The sequence below is a fragment of the Otolemur garnettii genome, unplaced genomic scaffold (genome assembly GCF_000181295.1).
Source record: "Otolemur garnettii isolate 467f Iridium unplaced genomic scaffold, OtoGar3 scaffold00055, whole genome shotgun sequence".
NCBI classification, from domain to species: domain Eukaryota; kingdom Metazoa; phylum Chordata; class Mammalia; order Primates; family Galagidae; genus Otolemur; species Otolemur garnettii.
In genome coordinates, this window is record NW_003852450.1 from 7,339,867 (window position 1) to 7,357,808 (window position 17,942).

Below are 17,942 nucleotides of genomic sequence, written 5' to 3' on the forward strand. Positions count from 1 at the left end.
TGGGTTCAAACCCACCACCTTCAGTATATGGGGCTTGTGCCCTACTGTCTGAGCCATAGGCGCCGCCCCTAAAGTGTGCTTAACCACTGAAATTTAAGGGTTAGAACCCCATGCTTTCTCATTCTCAACACTGCAAATAAACAAATCTCCTTTTTTTTTTCAAATCATCATATGCTGTATGTTCATGCCATACCACATTAAGCAATGCTCAGTTTTATATATTATAGATATCACTCAATTAAGACAAATAAGGTTTTCCCAAAACTGTGACTTCTTTAACGACTGCTTACTTCTTGCTGCCAGTATGGCTCCTGTTAAGGCACCACTTGTGATGGAGTTCCAGGGATCTTCTTTTCCTCTGACTTGAACCATACTACAGTCAATCATGGAAAACAGACCTCCCCAAACAGCAAAGCTACCTATTTCACAAACAAACAAATACTAATTTCATCTTATATTTAAAATGCCATGGTCAAAAGTAACTTTATATAACATTCACCATATTTTCAAAACTCTCATATTCCAAACACACGCAAATACACGTTTGAATGAACAGTGAACAAAAGTCAGAATACTAGCTGGGCACGGTGGCGGTGGCTCACCCCTGCAATTTGCAATTCTAGCACTCTGGGAGGCCATGGTGGGTGGACTGCCTGAGCTCCCAGGTTTGAGACCAACCTGAGCCAGAGTGAGACCTCATCTCTAAAAATAGCAGGGCATTGTGGCAGGTGTCTATAGTCCCAGTTACTTGGGTGGCTGAGACAAGAGAATCGCTTAAACCCAAGAGTTTGAGGTTGCTATGAGCTGTGATGTCACAGCACTCTACCAAGGGTGACATAATGAAACTCTGCTCCCTCCCCCCTCCAAAAAAACACAAATTGGCTAGTACTCTGGGATGCTTAGGCAGGTGGACTGCCTGAGCTCAAGAGTTCAAGACTAGCATGAGCAAGAGTGAGACCCTATCTCTAAAAAACAGCTGGGTGTTGTGGCAGGCACCTGTACTTCCAGTTACTTGGGAGGCTGAGGCAAGAGGATCACTCGAACCGAAGAGTTTGAGATTGCTGTGAGCTATGATACCACAGCATTTAAACCCAGGGCACAGAGTGAGAATCTGTCTCAAAAAATTTAAAAAAAAAAGAACACAAGTTTTTGACTTATTCATGGTTTTGCAGAATGTGCTCTAAAAAAATCTTGATAGGCTCAGTGCCTGTAGCTCAGTGGTTAGGGCACTGGCCACATACACCAGGGCTGACAGGTATGAGCCCAACCCAGGCCTGCCAAACAACAACAACTACAACAAAAAAATTGCTGGATATTGTGGCAGGCGCCTGTAGATCCAGCTACTTGGGAGGCCGAGGCAAAGAGAATCGCTTAAGCCCAAGAGTTTGAGGTTGCTGTGAGCTGTGACACCAGAGCACTCTACTGAGGGCAACATAATGAGACTGTCGCTTAAAAAAAAAAAAATCTTGATAACATTCTGGAAGGCTTAGGAGGGAGGGATCAGTTGAGCTCAGGAATTTGAGATCAGCCTGAGCAAGAGACCCCCATCAAATTAGCTGGTGCTGTGGTAGGTAACTGCAGTCCCACCTACTCAGGAGGCTGAGACAGAAGGATCCCTTTAGCCTAAGAGTTTGAGGTTACTGTGGGCTAGACTGAGGCCCTGGCCCTCTAGCCCACATACAAAAAAAAAAAACCAAAAAATTTGAAAGATAATCACAAGGAAAAACATTCATCTGAAAGAATAAGGATGTACCTTCCCAATAAAAATGAAACAAGTGTCAAAGTGAAATGTCAGAGTAATCAACTCTCAAATTAGTACTGAGTTAGACATTTATTACTTAATAACAGATAAGTGCAGTATTTTAAACTGTACACAAACTTTATGGATACCCTGTATAATAGATTAGCATGGAGTATTTGTCACAACTAGTGACCCAATATTGATAACATTATTACTAACTAAAGTCTGTATTTTATTCAGATTTCCTTAGGTTTTTTTTTTTTTTGGTCAGGGTTGGGTTTGAACCCGCCACCTCCAGCAAATGGGGCCAGTGCCCTACTCCTTTGAGCCACAGGCGCCGCCTCAGATTTCCTTAGTTTTTAATGTCCTTTTTCTGTTCCAGGGTACTACATTTCATTCAGTTGACATGGCTCCTCAAGCTTCTCTTGGCAATGACAGTTACCTAATTATTTCCTAACTCAATAACAATGTATGAGGTGCAGGGGGAGGGACGGGCAAAAACTTCCTAATGGATACAAGGAACACTATCTGGGTGATGGGCACATTTATAACGCTGACTCAAGCATAACAAAATTGATACATGTAACCATAAGCACTTGAACTCCTGTATATAATATTTGGAAATAAAAATAACCCCCCTGGGGAGGGGAGGTGGAAGGATATTTGGGGGAACCTCATCTAATGTGCATGATGCAATGGTACATTTCAAAACTACTTTAAAAAAAGAGTATAATTGTGATGAATGGGTTACTTAGTTCAATGTAAGCATTTCACATTGCATATTAAATCAGTACACTGAACCCCATAAATGCATCAAAGTACACAATTATGACAATAAAAAATATAAAATTAAAAAAATTAAAAAACATAAAATAAAACCCCCCAAATGCGAATAAATTATGAATTTAGTTAATGATAACATATCAATACTGCTTAATTAATTGTAACAAATGTATTATATTAATGTAAGATGTTAATAATAGAGAAAACTTGGTGTGGGTGTATTTGGGAACTCTACTAATCTTTCCTATATTTTTGTAAATCTAAAACTGCTCTAAAATAAAGTTTATTATTTATTTATTTTTACTTTTTTTGAGACAGAGCCTCAAGTTGTCACCCTGGGTGAAGTGCTGTGGCATCACAACTCATAGCAACCTCCAACTCCTGGGCTCAAGCGATTTTCCTGCCTTTGCCTCCCAAGTAGCTGGGACTACAGGTGCCCATCACAATGCCTGTCTATTTTTTGGTTGCAGCCATCGTTGTTGTTTGGCGGCCCAGCTGGATCCGAACCCGCCAACTCAGGTGTATGTGGCTGGTGCCTTAGCCACTTGAGCCAGAGGCGCTGAGCCTATTTATTTTTTTGAGATAGTCTCATTCTGTTGCCACTGGCTAGAGTGCCATGGCATCATAGCTCACTGCAACCTCAAACACTTGGGTTTGAGTGATCCTCTTCCAGGCGTGCTCAAACTACAGCCTGCGGGCCACATGCAGCCCACCTAGGACATTTATCAAGCCTGCCAGTTGTTTTTGCTGCAGCTACCTGTCCTGCTTAGCAGCCAACTCATCCCGGAGACCGCAGTCCAACCGTCTGAGGGACAGTGAACTGGTCCCCTGTTGTCTGAGGACCCCTGTGTCATGCCTCAGCCTCTCAAGTAGCTAGGATCACAGGTGCATATCATAATGCCCAGATAATTTTTCTAGTTTTAGTAGAGACAAGATCCCGCTCTTGCTTAGGCTGGTGTCAAGCTCCTCAGCTCAAGTAATCTACCTGCCTCGGCCTCCCAGAGTGCTAGGATTACAGGTGTGAGCCACCTCACCTGGCCTAAAATAAAGTTTATTATTTAAGATTTAAAAAACAAAAAAAAGGAAATAGGGACCAGGTATGGTGGCTCATGTCTATAATCCCAGCGCTTGGGAAGCCAAGGTCTTGTAGATTGCCTGAGCTCACGACTTCAAGACCAGCCTGAGCCACAGCAAGACCCTGTCTCTAAAAAACAGCCGAATGTTGTAGCAAGTACCTGTAGTCCCGGCTACTCAAGAGGCTAAGGCAAGAGAATCGCTTAAGCCCAAGAGTTTGAGGTTGCTGTGAGCTGTGATGTCATGACACTCTATGGAGGGTGACAAAGTTAGACTCTGTCTCAAAAAATACATAAATAACTAAATAAGTAAAGGAAACACGTAAGGTGATAGAAACAGCATCTCGGGGTGGCTCCTGTGGTTCAAAGGAGTAGGGCGCCGGCCCCATATGCCAGAGGTGGTGGGTTCAAACCCAGCCCTGGCTAAAAACTGCAAAAAAAGAAAAAAAAAAGAAACAGCATCTCAAAAACCAAATATAAATCCTACTATGACTTCTGCATATACTAGAGATTCAGGGTTTGGCGTGCATTTAATACTACTTTTTTTTTTAAATGGAGACAGAGTCTCACTTTGTTACCCTCAGTGGAGTACAATAGAATCATAGCTCACAGCAACCTCCACCAATCCCTGGGTCCTTGGGTTTAAGTGATTCTCTAGCCTCAGCCTCCCAAGTAGCTGGGATTACAGGCGCCTGCCAGAAGGTCCGGCACTTATTTGGTAGAGACAGGGTCTCACTCTGGCTCATGCTGGTCTCGAACTTCTGAGCTCAGGACAAACCACCCACCTCAGCCTAATACTACTTTTCATTCTTGAACATCATAGTAACCATCAAAACAAAGGAAAATTAGTTACTATTCACTTTCCAGAATATACAATTATTGCAGAGGGGAAAAATAAAAAAAAAAAGATACACAATCACTTCAGCATCAATACCTCATCTGGAAAATGAGGATAATCAAATAGGATAAAGTTGTAAAACACTTAGCAGCATAATGCTTAGCAAATAGTAAGCATTCAGTAAGCAGTAGCTATAAGCTACTACCTTCAAAAGAAAAATATGCTGAAAACAAAGAGATTATTCTGGTGCACAAAATTTCTAAGGAATGAAGTATTAAGTCTTTTTCATGTCTTATATACAATCTCTTCAATCTGACTATCTTTGTAAGTGTATCACCTCCAAACTTTGTCATCTCCCTTCTCCAAGCTTCTGAATAACCAAGTTTAAAAAAAAGTACAATAAATATAATCTTTTCAAATTTTGCATTGACCGCCATACAATGTCCAAAAGCTAACCTTGGAGAAGGGCCCAATGAGGTTGACCAGTTTCTCTCTCATGAAACCCCAATCCTTCAGATCACATTCTCTTCAGCTTTATGCTTCTTCTTCTTTTTTTTTTTTTTGTCTGTCTCACTTTGTCACCCTGGGTACAGTGCCATGCATTACTGCTCACAGCAACCTCAAACTCTTGGGCTCAAGCAATTTTCTTGCCTCAGCATCTACAGTAGCTGGGACTACGGGTGCCCGCCACAACGCCCAGGTATTTTTAGAGACAAAATCTCTCTCTTCCTCAGCCTGGTCTTGTACCTGCGAGCTCTGGCAATCCACTCACCTCGGCCTCCCAGAGTGCTAGGATTGCAGGCATTAGCCACCTCAAGGGTCCCAATTCAAGTTAATTTTCTTTTCTTTTTTTTTTTAAGAGACAGAGTCTCACTTTATTGCCCTCCATAGAGTGCCATGGCAGCGTCACACAGCTCACAGCAACCTCCAACTTCTGAACTTAGGTGATTCTCTTGCCTTAGCCTTCCAAGTAGCTGGGACTACAGGCGCTTGCCACAATGCCCGGCTATTTTTTTGTTGGGGTTTGGCCAGGTCCGTATTTGAACCTGCCACCCTCGGTATATGGGGCTGGCGCCCTACTCACTGAGCCACAGGCGCCGCCGCCAAGTTAATTTTCTTGAACAAACCATAAACCAAGAAGAACCTACAGGGATATTAATTTGTGACAAACTGTTAAACCCAACTAAAATCACTAATTGGTACAATCTTAAAAGAAAAAACATAGTTCCATCTTCAAATAAACAGATAAAGATAAAGTAAAATGAATACATTCTGCTCACCTCCCAATTGTGGAGCTCTGGTTTTAATAGCTGTCAAACTCCCTCGTAGTCTGTGGTTTACTCCCTATAAAGAAAACAAAAGGAAGCAACCAAAAATATAACATACTGGATGTAAAATCCACTGATGAGACTCACAGTAATATTATCAAACTCATCTATCAAGTGAGGATAAAATAAGACCATCACTCACCACTGGAGAATTTCGAAAACCTTTGATTGCTTGAAAGATACCACCACCAATGGTACCCATCGTAAAGGCCCCACCACAGTCATCCACTATTCGCCAGGGGCTAAGAACAGAGAGGGGAAAAGATAATCATATTTCATTCATAAGCCATTAAACCTTCTTTCCTAACACATTAAGGGATGTGACAGATTCCACAGCAGGGCCCACTGCAACCAATAAACATTTGGTTTTGTTTATAAATGACTTGAGAAAATGCTGTAACCAAACAGACCAGTCAGAAGATCAAGGAAGTTTTGACTATAAAATTTACCAGATAACTGACTGTATTGCTTCAGGACATATGTATTATGATTTAGTAAATGAAAACTCATTACTTTTGTAAGATTTTTATCTCTACAAAGTTAAATACATTATCCCCTTGCTAACCTGTCATTATGCTATTTCAAGCAGCAGTGTAAAGGGTGCTGAGTCCTGTATATCTGAGCACAATCCAGGAAGGGAATAATTGCCTTTGAAGAAAGTTAGTTTGAAGAGCCAGGAAGTACTGCAACATATAACCCTGTATGCTATTTGGTGGTGGTGGTGGAGAGGATAAAGCAGGCTTCAGGACTAAGAATAGTAAAGGAGTAATTCAAAGTCCTGGGCGCTTTCACAATTTGAGGACACCTTGGTTCTTGCTCACAAATAATAAAATAGGTGATTAAACTAAATACCGAGATTTGATTTTTCACTTAGGACCCCAGAAATTTTAAAATCAGACAAACTGGGACTTTTCTGATAACAATTACACCACTTTATAATTATTTATTTATGTGCTTGATGCATTGATGTTTTATTCCTCGAACCTAATCAAATGCTAACATACAGCCTTCACTCAAGCACTGAATGAATAAATAAATTTCTATTCATGGCTTCTCTGAGAACGCAAGCTACGTTCTCTTCCTATAGTCCAGATAATTTTTGTCCTCTTTACCCTCCAAGGGAGAATTCCAAGCAAGAAAACAAGGCTCCAGCTTATCAGAGCTTATCCAACCCCCCTGAGTTAAACAAAGTCCCTCTCATTCGAAATGCCTCACCCGGGAGACACCTATGATGAGATAAGGCCTCAAGAACAGCACTCCCTGAGAGGCCTACCTTCCTTTCCTCAACAAGAGAACTGAGCAAGGCGAGGGGTAGGGACGCGTCCAAGGTCACCTAAACAGGCAGAGAGGACAACAACCAACCCCGCAAAAGGTCAAATGTACCCTGCGTTGGGAGCAGGTACGTAGATCTCCTCCTCATCCACTACAAGGTCACAGGGTGCTAGGTTATGGGCGGCGAGGCTCACGCGGCTGAGTGGACAGGGTGGGGTACAGGGCTGAGAAGCCAACTGGCCTCTCGAGTCTGCACTGCCCACGGTTACCAGGCCCACGTCGACGAGTTTGTGGCTGAGTATGGCTTGCACCTTGGAAAACTAGACAGAGGTGAACTAGGGATGTGAGCAGAGGACAGCAGATGAGACTCACCAAGGTTCCCGGGCATACTCCTCCATCTTGACACCAGCAGCGCGAATGACGCCGGGCAGGCTGGGCGGAGCCTGACCCCAACAGCGGAAGTGATCCCGAGAGGAGGGCGTTAAGGTCTATGGGGATTGGTTTACCGCTTTCCCCGGCAACCAATGGGAGCCGGGAAGCTGTCGGTGGTGCCGGCCCCCGGCTTGGCATAGCCCACGTCCTCGAAGGCGGCGAGTTTGGGTTATGTGGGCGGGGAGCTACGAACAAGGAAGAGTTCCAGTTACCGTGTAACTAGAGGTTCCTTGGCCTGGGATCAACCTGATATTATTCCGCTAGGGTTCTCCTACTTCTTAAATACGTTTTTTTCTTTCTTCTTTTTTTTTTTTTAGTACTTTTGCTGTCAACTGTGAATTAATGCCACCTACTTCCTCATTGATCGTGAACCTCTTACCAACTCCTTTAGGGCAAAGATGTCTCAGTCCTTTATATAGGGTGCCGCCAAAGTCGCCACACATAGGGAAAATGGGAAATTGTAGCTGAATGTACGTTTGTTTCCAAAATATTCATTACAAAATTTTACAAAGAAGTGGCAAACACGTAGATACTTTTTCTTTTTTCTTTTTGAGACGGAGCCTCAAGCTGTTGCCCTGGGTAGAGTAATGAGGCATCACAGCTCACAGCAACCTCCAACTCCTGGGCTCAAGGGATTCTCTTGCCTCAGCCTCCCAAGTAGCTGGGACTACAGGCGCCCGCCACAACGTCCGGCTATTTTCTGGTTGCAGCGGTCATTGTTGTTTGGCGGGCCGGATTGGATTCGAACCCACCAGCTCAGGTTGTATGTGGCTGGTGCCTTAGCCGCTTGAGCCATAGGCGCCGAGCCGCGTAGACATTTTATAAAATTTTTTGCAATGAATATTTTGTAAATAAAGGTACATTTAGCTACAATTTCCATTTTCCCTATGTGTGGCGACTTTGGGACACCCTGTAATCACAGTGCCTGGAATTTGCTAGCTGGCTCAATAAATATTTGTGAAATTGGAACAATTTGGGCCATCTATAGTGCCGTGACCAATTTGGACCCCTGGATTTGAATGACATAGATGGTGGAGCCTCTTGGGGGCCTACCCTCTGATCACCAGAAAATATGAAGAGTGGGACTAAAGGGAAGAGAAGACTAAAGGGGTGGGGACAAAGTAAAAAAACAAATAAGACAAAAACCAAAAACAACTTCAATCATGTGACAGCTGTTAAAGGTGCACCTCACTGTTCTGTTGCTTTTGCAATAGATTTTAAAATACAGTCTGAGTGTGGTGGCTCACAGCTCTAATTCCAGCACTTTGGGAGGCTGGGGTGGGAGGAATGCTTGAGCCCAGGAGTTCTAGACCACCCTGAGCAACGTAGCCAGAGATCTGATCTCTACAAAACATAAAAAAATTAACTGGCCTGGTGGAATATATCTCTAGAATCACCTGAGCCCAGGAGTTTGAGGCTATAGTAAACAGAGATGGTGCCCACTGCATTCCTGCCTGCACCACAGAGCCAGACCCTGTCTCTAAGAAAAATAATTTTTTTTAAATGTACACATTTGTTTTATGGAAAAGTCAGGGTAATAAATAATATGAGACTGCAGAGAAGAGTGGAGTTCTCTTCAAAAACTTGGACATAAAGTAAGCAGGTGAGTTGAACTCTCCATTGAACTAAAGATTATCAGCAAATATATCTTATATGTGAGAATAGTTCAAATTAGTCATCTGATTTGGACGTATAAGTTTGAGAAGGCCTGTTTAGAATGTGACTATAATTCAAAACACTTAAATCTGGTGATACAGTCTGAAGAGAGAATGTGGGAGGGGAGTAACATGGAGCCTCAAGGGAGAAACTCAGAGGGCGAGAACATGATGTTTAGTCAGCACCCAGACCTAGTGGACATAAATATTTTCAGTAACTAGAGATTTACACTCTCATGGGGCAAGGATATTTTTTTTGGTTTCCCGAGACCAGATGAAATATCCCCTACTTCTAGACACCTCCTTTTCTCTTATACCATGTTCATTATGCAATCTTCTAATTATTATTTGGCTTCTAAATAGATTTCCTTACAGGAGAGAATGCCCTAGCCTATGCTCAGAACCATTCTTGTCCACTTGGTAGTTAGTACTGATTTGTGCATCTGTCTCTTGTGAAGTCAGTTTTTTAGACTTAGTCACCAGGAATAGTCAGGGTTCTCCAGAGAAACAGAACCAATAGGCACTGAGGCAGGTGGATTGTTCAAGCTCAGGAGTTCAAGACCAGCCTGAGCAAGAGTGACACTCAGGCTCTACTAAAAATAGAAAACAAAAACTAGTCGGATATTGTGACATATGCCTCTAATCTCAACTGCTCAGGAGGCTAAGGCAAGAGGATCACTTGAGACCAGGAGTCTGAGGTTGCCATAAACTAATATCACAGCACTCCACCCATGGCAACAGAATAGGACTCTATGTCCAAAAAAAGAAAAGAACAACTACAACAACAAAAACCAATAGGCAATAGCATATACTTAGATATTTATTTATTTATTATGAGGAATTGACTCACATGATTATGGAGGTTGAGAAGTCCTATGATCTATGTCTGCAAGCTAGATACCCAGTAAAGTCCGTGGTGTAATTCAGTCCAATTATAAAAGCTGGAGAACCAGGAGAGCCAAGTCTGAGTTCAAAGGCAGAAGATAAGATGAAATACCCCAGCTGATCAGTGAGGCAGGAAAAGAAGAGCAAATTCCTCCTAACTCTGCCTTTTGCTCTTTCTGTTCATACCCTCAATGGATTGGATGTGCCCACCCACATTGGGGAGGGACCTCTACTTTATTTTATTTATTTATTTATACAGAGTCTCACTATGTGTAGAGCACTATGGCATAACAGCTCACAGCAACCTCAAACTCTTGGGCCTAAGCGATCCTCTTGCCTCAGCCTCCCAAGTAGCTGAGACCACAGGCACCCACCACAACGCCTAGGTACTTTTTTTGTTGTAGTTATAGTTGTTATTGTTGTTTGACAGGCCTGGGCCGGGTTCAAACTCACTAGCCCCAGTGTATGTGGCCAGCTCCAGTGTATGTAGCTGCTGAGCTACAGGCACAGAGCCACAGTTGACTATTTTGGGAAAAAAATCCTGAGAAAGAAGAGTCCTTGGAAGCTGGAAAGGGAGCTGCTTTCAGCTGACTTGGGGACTAGAGGATGGCTGAGGTGACCCCAAATCCAAGGCCCCAGAAGATGATGTCTTTTCTAGGCCACTGTGAGGGTAAAGAGTGACTGACCTGAGTGGGAGTGAGGGCAGGGGATGGGTGCAAGGAGTGCTGTGTCCAGCCCACAGCAGCCCAGCTCAAGTCCTTTGTTATATCCTCTGGAATGCCCACCCTGACTCCTGGGATGCTCACTCTGACTCCTCCCTACAAAATTGGTGTCTTCGGAAGGCGCCTATGGCTCAGTGAGTAGGGCCCCGGCCCCATATACCAAGGGCAGTGGGTTCAAACCTGGCCCTACCAAACTGCAACAAAAAAATAGGTGGATGTTGTGGCAGGCGCCTATAGTCCCAGCTACTCAGGAGGCTGAGGCAAGAGATTTCCTAAGCCCAAGAGCTGGAGTTTGCTGTGACCTGTGACACCGCAGCACTCTACCAAGGGCAATAAAGTGAGACTGTCTCTAAAAAAAAAAAAAATGGTGTCTTCAGTTAGGCTCTTAACAATTCCTTATACCTCTCTGGTTTGGTTTACTTTGCTTTGCACTGTAATTGTTTATCTTATTATTTTTTCTTTTTTTGAGATAGAGTCTCACTATGTCACCCTCAGTGGAGTGTTATGGCGTCCCAGCTCACAGCAACCTCAAACTCTTGGGCTTCAGCAATTCTCTTGCTTCACCCTCCCACATAGCTGGGACTACAGGCGCCCACCACAATGCCCAGCTCAGCTATTTTTTGTTGCAGTTGTCATTGTTGGTTAGCAGGCCCAGGCCGAGTTCAAACCCGCCACCCTCAGTGTATATGGCTGACGCAGTAATCTCTGTGCTACGGGCTCAGAGCCTGCACTGTAATTATTTTTTACCCTATTAAACTATACATTTTAAGAGAATAACATAGTAGCAATGTTGTGATTATTTTTGTATCCCTCTCTTCATAGTGTAGACAGGGTGCTACATGTACATATAGTAAGTAGTATCTGAATAAATACTTGAATGAATGAGTGAAGTGAGAACCAGATGAAGAGATTGTACACGTGCATGCGAGCATGTACGTGTGTGTGTGTGTGTGTGTACTGAGGGTGGTTACTATTGAAGGAAAGGGAGGAAAAGGTGAAAGAAGATGTGGGCTGGGGAAAAAAGAAAAGAACATAGGAGAAGAGTGAAAAGTTATAATAAGGTTTATTGATTGATAAATATTGTGTTTACCATGTATCACATACATCAACTAAATGTTTTCACGTGTATGACCTAATTTAATGTTCACAGCAATCACCTTATTTTACAGATGCTGAAGCCGAGTCTCAGAGAAGAAGGTGGCTTGCCCAAAGTCACATGGCTGGGAAGTAGCAATACCAGGACCCAAGGGCCCAAGCTCTTAATTTTTTTTTTTTTGAGACAGAGTGTCACTTTAGCATGTTTTCAGGTAGAGTATAGTGATGTCATAGCTCACAGCAACCTCAGTCTCTTGGGTTCAAGTGATTCTCTTGCTTCAACCTCCCAAGTAGCTGGGACTACAAGTGCCCGCCACAATACCTAGCTATTTTTAGAGACGGGGTCTTACTCTTGTTCAGGCTGATCTGGAACCTGTGAGCTCAGGCAATCCACTTGCCTCCACCTCCCAAAGTGTTAAGATTACATACAGGTGTGAGCCACCACGCCTGGCCCTGGGACCCAAGCTCTTAAACATAAATGCTATCTAACCTCCCCTGTTTTCCCCATAGCCCCTTTACTTCTCTTTTGAGACCTTTTGCTCCCTTTTAATTATTTGGCAGTGCCTGTGGCTCAGTGAGTAGAACACCAGCCCTATATACCCAAAGGTGGCGGGTTCAAACCCACCCCAGCCAAACTGCAACAATAAAATAGCCGGGCGTTGTGGCAGGTTCCTTTAGTTCCAGCTACTCAGGAGGCTGAGGTAAGAGAATCGCCTAAGCCCAAGAGCTGCAGGTTACTGTGAGCTGTGACGTCACAGTACTCTAACAAGGGCGACAAAGTGAGACTGTCTCTCTAAAAAAAAAATTATGTAATTATTTAAAATTATTTGCTTAATAACTATCTTCACTGATAGAATGTAAGCTCTAAAAACCCAGGGACTACACTGATTTTGTATCTTTAGTGATATACACCTTGTTCTTAGAATAATGCCTGACATGTAACAGGCAATCAATAAATATATACCTACTACCTGCCTGACTACTGAGTCTTAACATGACAGTCCCCAGGCTCCCCAGAGCCCCTCCTTCACTCTTCCTTCTCAGCTCTGCCTGCCTCAGGTCTGTCCTCCAATCCCACCCAGGAGCACCGCTACTCTCCCCAGCCTTAACCTAAAGCTGAGCTAGTAGACATTAAATGCTATGGCCAAGTTTTAGTCCCAGACAATCCCTGGACTCAGCAAATGCTGATCAAGTGACTGTCTGTCTCTGGCTTAGGATGGAAAGATGCCAGGAAAGATCGAACCATCTACCCTGATGGGTTACACCAGGGCTTCTAGAAGGGATTTTGTGGCAGGAGGGAGGGGGGCAGGAGATTGAATGTCTCTGTGACTTGTGCAGGGCAGCATGATGGATGAGCAGTGGAAAGCCTTTCTATGAAACATGCCAGACCTGTTGCAATAGTATCTCTCCCAACGGCCCAGCATTCTATTTCCCTAAAGACACGCTAAATCATGCTCTGGATTATTATGTGGGTGGCAACCTCCTGGCTCCTCCTCTGGGCTCCCAAAGGAGGTCTGTGTACACATGCCCCAGGGGAGGAAGAAGCATTCGAAAACTGGAGGAGGTCTGAACCCTTTTACCAAGAGACTTGGAGCTTCATGGAAAGTGACGGCCCTTTAAGACTTCTCAAGATCCTACTCTCTCTCTTTCCCAAATAGTCTGCCAGTTTTCAGTTTTGGTACACAGTGAGAAGGATTCTCTCTTTTTCTCTCTCTCTCCTCCCTTTCTTCTCCCTCTCTCAATAAGCGACCAAGGGAGGTGAGAGCCTCTGATGCTCAGCATTCAGGCTGCCCTTGGAAGAAAAGAATGGGTAGAGGGGTGATTAGGGGTACTGGCCCTTCATCTCGAATTGAGCATCTTTCCTGGGGCTGTAATCGCCCGGGAGTCCCCCAGCACATTACCAAATACAGTAGAAAGATGTGAAAGAGCCACACACTGACCACAGCGACATCCACCCGGTGATGGAGAAGTAAAATATGTGCTTGAACTTGCCCCGGGCTGGCCAGTTCACAAACCCCCATGGCCTCGTCCCTGCTTGCCTGGCTCTCTGTAGCCGCGATCTGCTTCTGCCAGCCTCTGCATTTTTGTATCTTTTTCTCATTGCATGGCCCCTTGTCTTTAAAAGGCTAAACTGCTCTGTACTAAATTTGGTCACGCAGCAGCTCCAAGATTCCCTGGAATGTCCTCAAGTTTCAAACAGCTCTGACAGGGAGGCAGGCCCGCCCCCAGCTTGGGGATTGGCTTCTCCTTTCGGGGCTGGGCAGTTGTCACGTCTTATTGGCCCTTGGTTAGACCAGCCAGGGTCCACTAGCCCTGAGCTGCAGGGAGGCTGCAGTGTCCACTTAACACTTCAGCATCTATAGCACAGCAGGGCCCAGCAGCTACAGTCCTCTACCAGCTGCGGGTTTGCTCCCAAGCCCACTCTGCTCCATCCAGATCAGCTCACCCTCTCCCTTCTCTGCCCTCCAGGACTCCCTTAGCCTCTGGCAAGAGCCTCAGCTCACTTTGCCAAGATGTCCAGGGTAGCCAAGTATCGCCGGCAGGTGAGTGAAGACCCCGACATCGACAGCCTGCTGTCCACCTTGTCTCCCGAGGAGATGGAGGAGCTGGAGAAGGAGCTGGATGTGGTGGACCCAGATGGCAGTGTTCCCGTGGGGCTGCGGCAGAGAAACCAGACGGAGAAACAGTCCACTGGCATGTACAACCGGGAAGCCATGCTCAACTTCTGTGAAAAGGAGACCAAGAAACTTATCCAGAGGGAGATGTCCTTGGATGTGAGTGAGCAGAACCTTGGAGGGAAAGAAGGAGGGGAGGGAGGGCTGGAGACTCTGCCTCTCTGACTAGGATGCTTCTTTCCTTAGAAGAAAAGTTCTTGTTGGCAAAGGATTTCGTGGTTCAGAACCGATTATTACACACTGAACTAGCAGTGTGAATCTCTTACACCTAATTTCTGTTTCATAAGCAGCAGTTGGATATGTTGGAGGAACATAACCATCCCACAAAATCAGAAAGGCCTAATAGTAGGATGGGAGCTGGAAGGTGTCCTTGAAGAGTTTGTTGTCAAGTTGACTCCATACTGGTCCATCAATCCCCTTTTTGTCCTCAGCTCTCATCCCACCTCTTGTAGAAGAAGGTGCAAAAGGATAGAATTACACTTGCAGTCTCCCCCCAGCCACCCAAAAAGAGAAAGCTAAACCCTCCTTGCGGGAGAAAGACCTATTTCTAAGCCCCCTGGCTCTATCGGCACATGAATCTTATGGCACATGGATCATTTGAGGAGGTTCAGGGGCAGGTAGGCTTCCCAAAGCAATGGGAGACACGGCCAGGGGCCTATGGGTGGGGAAACGTGTCTTAAAGATGTGATAGCTTCAAGTTTATTCCAGGGAAGCTGTTTTTGTTTATCCATTTGTTTTCTGCGCGCTCCCTTTTACAAGCTAGCAAGGCCATTTGGGGGGAGGATGAAGATATTTCACCGGGTGGATACAGAGGAGGGGAGAGGAGAGAGGCTTTTGGAAACCTCTGCTCATATCTAGGATGGGCTTAAGCACAACTTGCTTTCTGTTTTTCTGGGCTGGCACAGAGGAATTGTTATTTTTTCAGCATTTTGTTCCTATGTGAGTTTTCTTTGAACAAACTAGACTGGCCTGCACTTGAGAATGACTCTCTAGGATCCCTTTTCCCATAAAGAAGAGTGTTACTGGGAAAACTGTTCTGAGACTTTGCAATGGGTCTCTTCTACTCAGCACATCTCTTGTACGTTATCTGTTACTTGTGAATTATTGCAAGGAAAGGGTCAGTCTCAATTGTTGTTTTTTATTTTGCTTCTATGGAAACCGAGGCCCAGAGCTTCGAATGACATTCTCATTTGCATAGAAGAACAGACAAAGGGAATATTATCATGTCAAACTTCTGTGGAATGTCTGGCTGGGTATGAAACTGTGTTGACCGCTAGTCCTCAAGCATGTAGGTGGTGACTCCTTGAGTGCAGGATGGGAAAGTAGGGCAGAGGCGAGAAGGGGCAAGGCAAGGGGAGTAGAGGAGCTGGAGCTGATCTTCCCCAAGTGCCCCCCCACCCCTGGGCTTATGGTTAAGGCTTTGCCAAGAAGTAGGGAGAGTGAGGGAAGCCAGGAGGCTCAGAAATTTATGTCCTGTGAACAAGCTATCAGGAAACATACTGAAAGAAATGATACGCAGGTAAAGGCCCTAGCACCCCCATAAACTTTGGCTGTACTTGTCTCCCATTCCCAGCCCCCAGGCTCTGTGCCCATCACTGCCTCATATTCAGCGGCTGCTTCTGGTGCTGAGAAAGCTACTCCTGAGGCTGAAGTCAAAGAAAACATTCTTAATCATAAGCAAGATGTTTAGGCCACAGTGTGAGGAATCCTCACATTCCTGGAAATTTCATTCTCATGAGCCTTTCTCCTCAGCCAATGAATTCCATGGCAACCCCCCCCCCATCCCCCCTGCCCCGCTTCCCCACCCCTGACAGGTTCACCTTTGTCTCTGCAGACAGAGTCCTAGTCAGGAGCAGAGGGTGGTAGGTGTGCTTGTGTGTGCCTCCTTGCCATATGGAGATGCCTTCAGGACCATTTTTCCCTCATGGAAATAAGCCGTTTGCACCCACAGGGTCTTCCTCACACAGTCTGGGGGCACATGTTGGCACAGGGGCTGGCTGGAGTTCAGAGTGCTCACTGAGCTGTGAACAGAAGTCACCTCCATATATCTGAGTGGATGGGAATGAACCCCAGAAGGGGGCTTCTTTAGCCCCAATAGCAATATAGTGAGTGTGCAATATAGAACTTGGATTCAATATCAGAAAAACCTGGCTTGAGTACTGAGGCTTAGTTCTTCATCTACAAAATAAGGGTGACAGTACCCATCTCATGGGATTGCTGTGAAAACTAAAAGGGATAGCAATGTAAAGCACTTAGCACAGAGCTTGGTGTGTACTAAACAGTCCATAAATGGCAGCTGTGAAATTATCAATTTCTTTGGATCAAGGAAGCCAGAAACTGGTGGAGTGAGCCAAAAGCAAACCTCTACCTCCTGCCCAGCCTCTCCCTTTCCTCAGTCCCCTGAGGGGTGGGCAAGTCATGCCTGTTGGTTTAGCGAGTGACCAGAATGGACAAGCAAAGCCTGGGTGCTTGGGGGTAGGGGCAAGAACGGTGGGTGGGGCCCCAGGCTGGACCGACAGCAGCCCTGCTAATGGTGGTCTGCACCCTAAGCAAGGAACGAAGACAGTTGGCAAAACAGAGTAACTGTGAACTTGTTTCACTGGAGTTGAAGAAGAGCAGCAGAATGAGCATTTACTAAGAGCCTTCTATGTGCCAAGCACATTTACCCTTTCTTTTATGTAAGCCTGACCATTCCTGAGAGAGATTTTCATTCCGGTCATCTCAGAGACATTGAATAACTGCCCCAAGGTCACACAGCTAATAGTGGCCTGCCTGACTCTGAGATCTGTGCTTCCTCCTCGCTGCCACACTAGGGTACATAAAGGGCAGTAATGCCAGTCCCTGCCCTGAATCATTTATAATCCAATCAGAGTTACAAAACACAGAGAACCACCACAGAGCCCAGGCACGGTGACTCACACCTGTAATCCCAGCACTCTGGGAGGCCGAGACAGGAGGATTACTGGAGCTCAGGTGTGCCAGACCTCCTCGAGCAAAAGCGAGACCCCTCTTCTACCGAAAATAGAAAAACTACCTGGGTGTGCTAGTGGGTTCCTGTAGTCCCAGCTACTCAGGAAGCTGAGGCAGAAGGATCACTTGAGCCCAGGAGTTTGAGGTTGCTGTGAGCTGGCTGAGGCCACAGCACTGTAGCCTGGAGACAGAGCAAGTCTCTGTCTTAAAAAAAAAAAAACAGCAGAGAGTGTTACAGAGCAGTGGCCACATATTCATATGTTGTCCTAGGAGCAGTAGCCATAATACAGTCTGGCTGGCTGCTCATCTCCCACCCCTGTAAGAACATAGCTATTATTAATAAGAACAAGTGTGAATTACAGAAAGTAAATCCTCATGGGATACTGAATGGCATGAAGGATTTTTTGTGGATTCCTTTTAAGTGTAATAATTGTATTATGGATATACTGTTCTTCTTTTTTTTTTTTTTTTTT

At 45.0% G+C, this 17,942-nt stretch overlaps 2 protein-coding genes across 2 annotated transcripts in view; one reads left to right on the forward strand and one right to left on the reverse strand.

The window, feature by feature from the left end:
• TIMM17A (translocase of inner mitochondrial membrane 17A) overlaps nt 1-7,492 on the reverse strand; it is a 14,599-nt gene extending 7,107 nt beyond the window's left edge. The window contains exons 1-4 of the mRNA XM_003792275.1: nt 7,408-7,492; nt 5,906-6,005; nt 5,716-5,779; nt 291-419 (exon numbers count right to left, since the gene is read on the reverse strand). Coding sequence (XP_003792323.1) covers nt 291-419; nt 5,716-5,779; nt 5,906-6,005; nt 7,408-7,433 — 319 coding nt within the window. The 5' untranslated portion in view covers nt 7,434-7,492. The remainder of the gene's footprint in view (nt 1-290; nt 420-5,715; nt 5,780-5,905; nt 6,006-7,407) is intronic.
• A 6,594-nt stretch (nt 7,493-14,086) lies between these two features.
• Nucleotides 14,087-17,942, forward strand: part of LMOD1 (leiomodin 1) — a 48,179-nt gene continuing 44,323 nt past the window's right edge. Inside the window, exon 1 of the mRNA XM_023514555.1 lies at nt 14,087-14,598. Within this exon, the coding sequence (XP_023370323.1) occupies nt 14,338-14,598 (261 nt within the window). The 5' untranslated portion in view covers nt 14,087-14,337. The remainder of the gene's footprint in view (nt 14,599-17,942) is intronic.